This window comes from Syngnathoides biaculeatus, chromosome 21 (assembly GCF_019802595.1).
Source record: "Syngnathoides biaculeatus isolate LvHL_M chromosome 21, ASM1980259v1, whole genome shotgun sequence".
NCBI classification, from domain to species: domain Eukaryota; kingdom Metazoa; phylum Chordata; class Actinopteri; order Syngnathiformes; family Syngnathidae; genus Syngnathoides; species Syngnathoides biaculeatus.
Genome location: NC_084660.1, coordinates 3,513,947 through 3,524,626, shown reverse-complemented (window position 1 = coordinate 3,524,626; position 10,680 = coordinate 3,513,947). Strand labels below are relative to the sequence as shown.

The following is a 10,680-nucleotide window of genomic DNA, read 5'->3' as shown; positions in this document are numbered from 1 at the left end:
GAGCCCGCCTCAGTTAGCGAGCGAGTTAGCACGAGGAGAGTTTTTAGCCCTGCGCAAAAAAAAATCTGGCGAATTGAGAGATGATGAAAAATTGACCCAAAATAAGATCAGAAAGGAAACTGGTGTAAACAAGTTGTGCCAAAACTACTCCAACTTTCACTCAATGAAAAATGTTTGTCTGATCGCATTAAGCTCGGTGGATGCCACGCACCCCACCGAAAAAAGCGCCGTTCGTGTCAAACTCGAGGGCCGCGCGATCATTAAACTTTCATCGTAAAGCGGTGGCTGCAAATGGCCCGCGGGCGCCCACTTTGAGTCCCTGGTCCAATTTCCAAACACACATTACTGCTGCGTATCCCCAGCAGGGGGCGGCAGAGAGCGTTTGCGTGCTGCAAGCTTTGAAGAAGAGCCCAATCCGGAACAGTCCCTCCGCCCCGGTCCAAAGTGTATCCGTCCCCCGGACTAGTCGCTATGTCGTCAGTCTCCTCTCGGAAGAGATTCGTGGACGGCGACCAGGTAGCCGGCGGCAAGATGAGCAAAGCGGCGAGCGACAAGAGACACGTCGCCGCACTCGTCCTGGCGAGGGGCGGAAGCAAAGGCATCCCCCTGAAGAACATCAAGACGCTGGCCGGGGTGCCGCTCATCGGTTGGGTCCTGCGAGCCGCGCTGGACTCTGACATGTTCGACAGGTACGGCCGCTCCTCACGTACGGATGCGGCGCGTTTCGTTAGAACAGGGTCAAAAAAAGGAAAAAAAAAAAAAAAAAGGGCGTACAAAAGTGATTATTGGGAGATGCACTGCGGACACTAACAGTGAAAGTTTTTTTTTTTTTTTTTGGTTATAGATGACATTTAAAAAAAGCCCCAAATCGGACATCCCTCGAAACGAGCATGTTGCGTAATAAAACGGACAGTAAGAAACGACAAGAAAAGTTGGACAGGAATTTGCTCCCCGAAAAGTACCATCACGAAAAAAAACCTACGATGTACGAGCACTGACATATTTGGAGTACTTCGATTATATTTTAATTGAGGGTGCCAAGACTTTTTTGCCCCAATCTATTGTTGAAGCAGCCAACCTACCGCGGTTTACCCTCCCCCCCCCCACCCCCATTTTGTCACGTGAGCATCCCTGTTCTGAGTGGTATCCAAATATTTTCTTCAAAATATATTGAATAATCAACACTTAATACACGGACATCAAAGTCAAATTCGATTTTATAATAAGTCAATATCGATGGGTGAAATTGTAAAAAAAGTTTTTTGAAATCTGATCCCACGCGATAGCAGGTGTTTTTTCAGCCAACCGGATTGCTAAATAAACTTCACGTCAGGTGACGTTTCTGTGACAACAAAGAGCGGGCTTATCTTGAACGAGCATTCGGGCCGTTTGTTTCCACACACAAAAAAAAAAAAAAAAAAAAACCATAAATGCAATGTGACCCGCGATGAAAGTAAGTTTGAGTAAACGGGCTTTGTGTGGATAAGTACAACGGCCACATCAATACGGTCATCGTCATAAATATTCTACATATGTTCACAGTGTGTGGGTGTCAACTGACCACGACAAGATTGAGCAGGTGGCCCGGGCCTGGGGTGCTGAGGTTCACCGCCGGAGTCCCGAAGTCTCCCGAGACTCTTCCTCTTCGCTGGAAACCATCCAAGAGTTTCTGAGACTCAATCCACGTACGGAATACAGACCAAGTCTGTTTGATTGATCGGCTGACTGGCGACCAGGGGTGGAGCCTCCAGTTGACCCAAATTAAAAGAAATAAAAACGTCTTTGCTTGCAGAGGTGGACATCCTGTGCCACATCCAGGCCACGTCGCCCTGTCTCCACCCGTTTCACGTCAAGGAGGCCTTGGAGTTGATCACCGTGCACGGCTTCGACTCCGTCTTCTCGGTGGTCCGAAGGCACCACTTCCGCTGGCAAGAGGTCAAGAAGGGATGTAAGTGAACGCGTGCGCCGGCCGCTCGCCGGTCTCCTTCCGCTGCTCTCGCCGCAAAAGTATTGGTCCTCCTCTCAGCTGCCGATTTGACCAAAGCCCTGAACCTGGACGCTGCCAACCGCCCTCGGCGTCAGGACTGGGACGGCGAGCTGTGTGAAAATGGCTCCTTCTACTTTAGCACCAGAAAGCTCATCACCGAGAAAGGACTCCTGCAGGTGAACTCTTCACTCCGTGAAAGACGGTTGCGAAGGGGTGGAAAATTGACGGTCAATTTCCGTGGGGCCTTAGTGAGGGTAAATTGCTCTCGCCTCGCTAACCTCGGATTGTTTTAGGCCCAATTTTGCAACCCTACCTACCCACCTACCAAGTGGAGCACTTCTGCGTCCGTTTGCAGGGCGGCAAAGTGTCTTACTACGAGATGCTTCCCGAGTACAGCGTGGACATCGACGTGGACATCGACTGGCCCGTCGCGGAGCAGAGAGTTCTCCGGTAGGTAAGACGTTTTTCCTCCCGGACACGCCCGTCCCAGCCTACGTGCGCTTCGTCTCACAGCTACGGCTACTTTGGCCGGGGGACTCCGGAGGTGGTCCGCCTGATGTTCTGTAACGTGTCGGGATGTTTAACGGACGGAAAGATCTACCTGTCTGCGGCCGGAGAGGAGATGATGTCCGTCAACAGCCGAGACATCGCCGGCATTCGCCTGCTGCAGAAAGAGGACGTGGAGGTGGTCGCACGTCCGGCCCGCACCTCCGCCCGAGTTTTCGCAACTGACACGCGGGATCGTCCGCAGGTGGTGCTGTTGACAAACGGCGAGGACCTCGTGGAGCGGACGCTGGCCGACACGCTCGGCGAGCGGACGGGCTGCCGGGTCGTGCGGGTGGGAGCCCGCCCCGTCGACGATTTGGCGTCCGTCTTGGAGCCCGGGAAGTTGGTTTGGAAGGATGTGGCGTACATGGGTAAAGGACCTCTCTGCACACCACGCGTGTCAAACTTGTTCTCGTTCAACAACATTCGGCAAGCTGCCATTCCGTTCGTCTGTCTTGTTAGGCAGCGACGTGCCAGACGTGGACTGCCTCAACCTGGCCGGCTTGAGCGCCGTGCCTTCCGACGCGCCGGTGGCGGCCGTCAACGCCTGCAAGTACACCTGCCACGCCGCGGGCGGCCACGGCGTCGTCCGGGAGTTCGCCGAGCATATCTTGTTGCAGAAGGCAAAGGCCAAGTCTCAGATGAGGCGGGACTCCGTCGAGTGAAGTTGAAAGCCGACACTTCACCTTACAGATAGTAGTCGGGGATTGAATCAAAATCTTCTATTCTGCTTGACTTGCACTCGATCGATGTAATTCGGCAACTCCTCGGTGTGTCCTTTTCAGGTCATCGCGCCGAAGGCTTGGCGGCACGCCCGTGTGGCTCGTTGATGCTAGTTAGCTAGCAGCGATCCGCACATCAGTTAAAATCCATCCAGAGATTTTGTGTTTCCAGCTCAATCAGAAATTATTCGCAGCAATCGTAATAAAATCTTTGATCATCAAAGCTGCGCAGTCCATTTTTTTTTTTTTTTTTTTGAAATGCACGAGCAACAGGGACGATCCTGCGGCGTCAAACCCGCGCCGCCACCGTGAGGCCGAGGGCACCGATCGGCCTGCTAACTCAGAGAGGGGAGTGAGGTTTCTTACGTGCGCACGGCACGGTGGGCTCCCGTGACACGCGTGAATAACGTTTGAAAGAAGACCAAATGAGACGCCGTTTTAATCGATCTAAGAAAGGCAGCAAAAGAATGAAAGTAAATGGTCGAGCGAACGTCACGCGTTGCCTTTGCTCATTCCGACGTGGCCACGGGCGTGATGATGAGCGGCCCGTCGTTCTTTCCCGACTTGTTGGTGCAGGGGCTGAAGAACGGGAAGATGCACTCCGTGAACGTGTCGTTGAACGTGTAGATGTGGATTTTGGCGTCGACGTTGTAGAAGGAAACCTGTCCACGCTCAAAGTCGACAAATATTCCGATCTTGTTGGGTCGGAGATTGAGGTGGACGTCGGTGGAGGGCTCGGTGCGACAGGCGTACTTGTTCCTGAGGACGGCACACGCTGTCATTGGTTGCGTACGACGTTAGGGATATTGCACTTTTAGGTGACATTTCAGGATGAGCCGAAAAATGGATTGCGAACTTGGGTGACAGAACTGGATCGTTGGAAGACAAAAAGACGCCACTCACACCAGGCCATTGACCAACTTGGTATGACAGAAAAAAAAAAACAAAACAACCCCTGAAGTTGTTATTGGGAAGCAACACCCATCTGGTACTGTATTTTTGTACGCACCACGAGCAACATGGTGCAATTGTCAAGGAAGAAGCTGATCATACAAAGAGCGGAAACGGGAGAGAATATCTTAGACCAGCAGTCGGCAACCCGCGGCTCCGGAGCCTCATGCGGCTCTTTCATCCTTATAATGCGGCTCTGATTGGCTTGGGAAAATAAATTACTATATATATATTTAATTGAAGTGTGTTTTATTTGTGTTAGTTTTTATATTATTTTAGTTCTAAATTTGAAGATGATTGTGATCTTGAAATATTAACATATGAATTAAATTATTTGATATTATTTTTTCGTCGCTCAAAATAGACGTCACACTGCGGAAGCGGGTACACCCGCTGAAACGCCGTCTATTTTGAGCGACTTTCAAGCCCGGCAAAGCCAATGGAATTTTCTCTGTAGCACGTGGATTTCATTAGAAACATGCTGCGGTAAAGTAGTAGAAGTTTTTTTTTTTTTTTTTTTTTTCTCCATTTTAGATGTGCGGCTCCCAGTGTTTTCTTTTCCGTGTTAACCGGCTTCAAATGGCTCTTTCGGCGTCAAAGGTTGCCGACCGCTGTCTTAGACGTTGCCGAGTATGATGTGTAGAGTTCGTGTTTATATATGATGTTAAAGATCACGCGATCACGCTGGTCTTCACCTGCAACATTGCCGACGCAGAAGTAATTACAGAAGCCCGCACGGGTCATCTTGCTCCCGTGATGTCAAAATGTGAACGGCACGAGAAAGACCGAGACCAAACTCTTAATTCAAGCAGGAACCGCTTAATTGGTGCATTCACGCCGTCCGAATAAGTTCACGTGGAACGGTTGGAGTGCATTTTAAGTTCATCCTGAAGATGCAATATTTCCTTTGACCATTGTTTCATATTTTTCAAACATCCTGATGACTCACTTGTCTCTCAAGCTGAGGAACCAGTAACCGTTATTTGGCGTCACCTCAATCTTGCCCTTCCTGTTGATGGATTGTTTGGCCACGCCCAGATCCCAGTCGGTCTTCCCCCCCACTTGGACCTGACACGGAAGACACCTTCACAAAGCGGCGCCGGCACGACGCCTCACGGCCACACTTACGGTACCTCCCAGTAGTGCCGTCCTGAGGAGATGGCCTCCCTGCCCAAGACGCACACCACCCGGTCGAAGCGCTCCACGTTGTCCGGAAACAGCTGGTGCCGGTCGCTGCAACGCACCTGCGCGACCAAACAACCAGAGGCGATGCAGGGAAAACGCCGCAAACCTGTTCCGGAAGGCCGCGGCGACGCCTCACGCTTTTCATGTCGTCGGACAGGACCAGTCTGGGATGGGCCGTGTTGCAGTCCAGAGTGACGTCCGCTGCGGGCGGCGAGAAAGTTAGGCGCGGGGCGGGTACGCGGCGGCGCCGGCGCCGCTTGCTCGACGTACCTGCGTACTCCTGCACTCTTCTCATCCCTGGAGACAATCACGTTACGTTAGGACACTCTTAAAAAGAGTGCGCGTATGTACGAGTGGACGTGGGCCAGCGGTCCCATTTTCGTTTTCATTGGCCTACGATGTTCTTATTTTTACGATTATGAATAAAAATGTCTTTTGCAATTTTAAATCCATATATTCGGACCGCATAAGTTGACCCACGACCTACTGAATCGGCCGAAGCACATTTGGCGACACAATTTCCTGGAAAAAGTTTGAGCGTGACACTCACTCGGCAGCGGACGTGCCACACCCGTCTCCGGTGAGGAGGCCGTGAAACCTGCGCGGGGTTTAAAAGCAGAGAAGAAGTTCACTGGCGGGACCTGCCCAACCGACATTGATCCTCCCAGCGTATCGCCGGACAGAAATGTCACAAAAGTTATGCATTTCGTAAGTCGCCGTTTGTGGATTGTATTGACTCGTGGACCATACGTCACTCGCATCCATGAGCAAAGTTACACGGTGTGGAGTTATAAACCCCACTTTTCAGTTGACGTCGGTTAGCCCGCAGCATTGCCTGGACACAATCCAGCGCCGGGAAAAGATGAAAGATGCGTGGACTCACCCGTCTCCGTGATGCCCCTCAGCTGCTCCTGGAACTTCTCCACCTCACCTGCCAGCGACCTGTAGATGGCGCCGATCCCCAGGTCGCAGCTCACAGAAACACCCGACCAGTCTTTGGTTGGTGGAGTGGGGATGGAGGCCAAATTCTGCGCAGGAAGCAACATTTGAACATTTTCTCCAGGTCCTTGTTATCCGGCTTACGGTAGGAGCACACTTTTTGTGTGTCCTTCTCAGTAAAACAATCCAGGGCACGAGTAGAAAAACGTTTTTCCCACGACGAGTGCCACTTTTGGCCCACCGGTGAGCAATTGACCCCTCCGTGGATATTGCGCAATCCGCGTCACTGACCAATCAGAGGCCAGAGATCTGCATTGACCAAAGCCCGTTTTTGCTCCCGCCATTTTCTCTGACAACATTGCATGGTCCAGTATCGGTTTCGTTAGCGTTTTATCGCGTATTTGGTGTTATTCAACAAAAAATATGGTTAAGAGGTTGTAATAGTGACGACAGGTATCCTGAAAGGCGAGTTGGCGGAGTTCGATTCGTACCCTTTCCAAAACCGAAGACCCAGTACGAGGACCAATGCCTTCGATGGATCAAACTTTGTGGAAGACCGCATCATCAACTAAATCCAACTAATATCAACCGGAACAGATACGTTTGCACGAAGATATGCCCTAAATGTGATTTTTTTGTCTCGTATAAATGAATGAGACGTTCTTCGCTAGCATAACACCGCCACGTGTGAACGATTGACACACTTATTCTTTGTTGAGCGATATTTAGCGATGCTCGGACTGCGCAAACGTGTCGATTTCTTGCTGGCTCGCGGCCAGAAGCTTAACCAGACGGTGTTTGCACGAAGATATGCCCTAAATTTGATTTTTAATACACGTCTCCTATAAATGAATGAGATGTTCTCCGCTAGCATAACATTGCTACGTGTGAATGATTGAATGAAATCAGAAGCATGGCGTCTCTCTCAGTTGAGAATGTATTGTATTGTATTTGCCATTTTTTACGAATTGTTTGTCTTACGTCAGCGCACGCGGCGTGACGTCACTTCAGGAGGCGTGGTTAAGTGCCCTGTACGGAGGGGTCAATTAAACCTTATCAGTAAACTACTGAGCGGCCCTAATAAAACAACTAAGCTCAACTAGACTTGTAGCCTGACCCCTAGTGGTAAAAAAATAGTAGTTTTGCCTCACTAACTCAAAATGCGACAAGCGGATCTTGTGCTTCTGTGTGCCGCAGACATCCGGGATCGGCGAAGGAAAAGGATTGACGGAGACGTCGCTGGTGATGAAAGGCTGCCTTCCAGTTGAGGCGTACAAACCACACTGTGTGGGCATACTAGTAAGACAAGTCCTACGAGTGTGAAGGCTTGGGAAAAAACATTAATATTAAGACGCAGTCGTTCGACTGCTGCCCCATAGTGCCTTAGTGGTGGTGGGGTGGGGAGATGGAGATCAAGCACAGAAAATAAAGGCTCAAATGGCGTGAAGGGAGTCATCAGCGTCTCACCTTGATGCCCTGCAGGTGGTCGTCCGAGGAGGAGAGTTGGGCGACAACTCTCTCCCGCCGCCGTAGCTCTTCCACCTCCAGTTCCAGCTGCCCTATCACGACGTCCGCTTGGCTCTCCGCCGCGCGCCTGTTGGCCTCCATGGCATCGATGAGGTCCGCCTGCGCCCGCTCGACGGCCGCCACCAGCGCCGAGAACATGCACACGCTCGCCGTCGTCGCCCTCTCCACCACCAGCTGGGTCCGGACAAAACATCCCAGACACACTTCTCAAAATAGACGAATGATTCCCTCGGGAGGAACGACGTGAGGGGCGCGGGTGCCGGACCGACCTCCAGGTTGGACACTGTGCTTCGGATCTCTTCCATCTTCAGGAGTCTTTGTTGGATCATCTCCCGGGTCTGCTGCTCTGTCTCCTTGAGCTGGGCCTGCGGGCGCATACAAAGATATACAGAATATAGATCTACACCACAGTGCAAAAAAAGTAAAACCGAGGGCAAAATGAAACGCCTCAGAATCAAGACAATTTGTTTGCGTTTGCCGTGACTTTTCCTCACCTTGCAGTGTTTGTGTTCAACTTCCTTCAAACATTTTTCCATAAACGGTTTTGTAAAGCATCTGAACAGATTATATTCATACAGTAGTGCTCATTAAGTCTCGGCGTTTTCTCGGGTCTCTTGACCGGTGGGCTATTTTTCAGCAAGCAAATCCTGTCAACCGACGTTGCCCACCTGCTTTTCGGTCCACGCAGCTTCCACCGTCACCGTGTCGTGATCAAAATGCATCTCGGCCTCACAGTCGGGACAGATGCACTCGCCGTCGGTGCGACAGAAAATCTGAGAGCAGAGACGGCAATGAGGGGGCTGCCGCCACCAGAGAGACTGCAGCCAAAACGGGCTCGGGTACCATGATCCCCCTGTGGTGAATGTCGCAGAGAGGAAGGTTGTGGCTGCTCGCCGCCCCGGTCACGGTGAACCTCCTTCGACCGGACGACTCAGACGAGCCGGCAGAAGATTGAGGGGGCCCGCCGTCGACAACCGCCGCAGAGAGCAGACTCTGATTGGGGACCGAAGACGCCAGCAAAGCCGTGGCCACGGGGGTCCCACCTCGATTTTCAGACAACAGTCCTAAGGCTAAACAATTATCGGAAGCGCTGACCTACATTTACAACCTAAAAAGTCAAATATTTGGAAAGTCTCCGATTTTGTCACGACTCCACCTTGCTCCGAGCCGGTCGCCGTCGCACCGGCGTGAGGTCGCGGCAGTTTCCTGGTCAATTCATCCAGCAGATCATTCGGCATGGCGCACTCTCGCCCCTTTCCTGCCTTCTTGTCCCTGGCGAGGCTTCCTTCCCCTGTCCCGCCGCCAGACATGGACCTGAACTGCTCGGTGATCTCGCGCAGGGTCCTGTTGATCTGGAGGTCCGGACGCTTCTGGAAGGTCTTTTTGCATAGCGGACATTGGCACAGCTGCGGAGGGAGGACACGGGTCCACGCGTGAACACGAAGGACGGCGCGACGAGGAAGTTGGGGAGTTGACTTTCAGGACCCTACTTTGGCTCCGTCCCAGTATTGATTAATGCAGGCGACGCAGAAGCTGTGGCCGCACGGCGTGGAAGACGGGTTGTTAAATATGTCCAAGCAGATGGAGCACTGGAACTGCTCACTCGACAGCAGACTACTGTATAAAGACATCTTGGGGAAACACAGAAGAATCGTGGTAAAAATAAGCACAGACACCCGCCAAACTGTAGCATCTTAAGGGGGAACGCTAAAGAGCGCGCTGGAGGGAGTTGTGTGCCTCCACGTACGCAGAGTCCATTTCAAGGCATTTCCAAACAGGTTGACTCTCAAGTCAAGTGCACGATGAAGCTTCCAAGTCAAACTTAACCACGGCATCGATTATAAAATTAGTCGAACTTGGAAACTTAAAGACAGCGGTTCAGTGTGCCGAGGGCCCCAAATCAACACACACACCTTTCAATCTGATTAGGATGAAGGGAACCGTTTAGGAATGAAACGGGGCAAGATTTTAATCACATCCACAAGGTGACATTCTGTACAGTCGCGGCTTTCAATGTGTTGCTGCTGCTCTTGTTGTTTTCACCCACTCCAAAACGAATAGTTTTGTTGACCTGTGACAAACAACACACAAGTGTCACCAGATGACCTCGTTTGCGTGACTCAACAATTTCCAAGTTGACGTCAACAACGCCGGAGTCACCCGCAGTCTGGCGCGGCTGTTTGGGTCAACGCCAACGCGTTCAAATTGCTCACCGAGTGTAATCCTCGATCAAGGTCACGCGTCAAATTAATAGAGCCCCCCCCCCCCCCCCTTCAATATATTATTAGAAAAGGGAGTGAAAACAAATAAAAAGGAAGCTTGTTAACGGCTTGGAGAATGGCTGTGGACATCATTTAAACAGCAAGTTCCTGCTGGCTTGCCTCCAGATCTCATCCGACAACGAGCAGTTCCTAGTTACAAATGTTCCATTTTTATTTTCATTTCCATTTCCGCTTTAATGAGCGTGCGTACCTTAATTCGAAGGATTCGTGTCTGGCATCCACGCGGCCCTCGAGGATGTCAGTCGCTCTTCTTGAAGCTCGTCGGCAAAGTGGGGAAATCAGGATGTGTTTGGAGCGCGAGCGACAGAAAGACTGTATTTTTCGTCTGGCGCCACACCCACTCGAGTGTCAATTTCCCAGCTCAATGTGGCCAGACTGGTTGAGTTGGGAGATTCAGCCAGGCACCTTCCACCTTATTTTGGCCAAAACACTTTCCGCTCGCTCTCTTGCGGGGAAACCTTTGCAAATAAAAAAAAAAACGTTTACAAGCGGCTCTTTTGAGCCTTGCGGCACGACGACTCGAGCGCAATCGCGGACGGAA

At 51.3% G+C, this 10,680-nt stretch overlaps 2 protein-coding genes across 6 annotated transcripts; one reads left to right on the top strand and one right to left on the bottom strand.

The window, feature by feature from the left end:
* Positions 1-65: 65 nt before the first annotated feature.
* Positions 66-3,478, top strand: cmasa (cytidine monophosphate N-acetylneuraminic acid synthetase a). The gene is made up of 8 exons (XM_061808102.1): positions 66-689; positions 1,543-1,685; positions 1,793-1,948; positions 2,027-2,163; positions 2,343-2,437; positions 2,501-2,672; positions 2,739-2,904; positions 2,996-3,478. The coding sequence occupies exons 1-8, from the start codon at positions 472-474 to the stop codon at positions 3,196-3,198; spliced, it is 1,290 nt and encodes a 429-aa protein (XP_061664086.1). The 5' UTR covers positions 66-471; the 3' UTR covers positions 3,199-3,478.
* Positions 3,479-3,677: 199 nt separating this feature from the next.
* Positions 3,678-10,661, bottom strand: LOC133494349 (E3 ubiquitin-protein ligase TRIM39). Of its 5 annotated transcripts, none has more exons than XM_061808088.1 (14): positions 10,330-10,661; positions 9,771-9,928; positions 9,348-9,488; positions 9,014-9,263; positions 8,701-8,927; positions 8,526-8,630; positions 8,127-8,222; positions 7,798-8,031; positions 6,275-6,419; positions 5,942-5,989; positions 5,528-5,688; positions 5,340-5,450; positions 5,156-5,274; positions 3,678-4,014 (listed from the first exon to the last, which is right to left on the bottom strand). In XM_061808088.1, the coding sequence occupies exons 3-14, from the start codon at positions 9,486-9,488 to the stop codon at positions 3,765-3,767; spliced, it is 1,887 nt and encodes a 628-aa protein (XP_061664072.1). In that variant the 5' UTR covers positions 9,771-9,928; positions 10,330-10,661; the 3' UTR covers positions 3,678-3,764. The 5 variants fall into 5 exon arrangements, with proteins under 5 accessions (XP_061664072.1, XP_061664074.1, XP_061664075.1 ...); XM_061808090.1 differs by lacking the exon at positions 9,771-9,928 and having other exon boundaries at positions 3,678-3,834; positions 3,918-4,014; XM_061808091.1 differs by lacking the exon at positions 9,771-9,928 and having other exon boundaries at positions 5,528-5,592; positions 5,662-5,688.
* Positions 10,662-10,680: the final 19 nt, after the last annotated feature.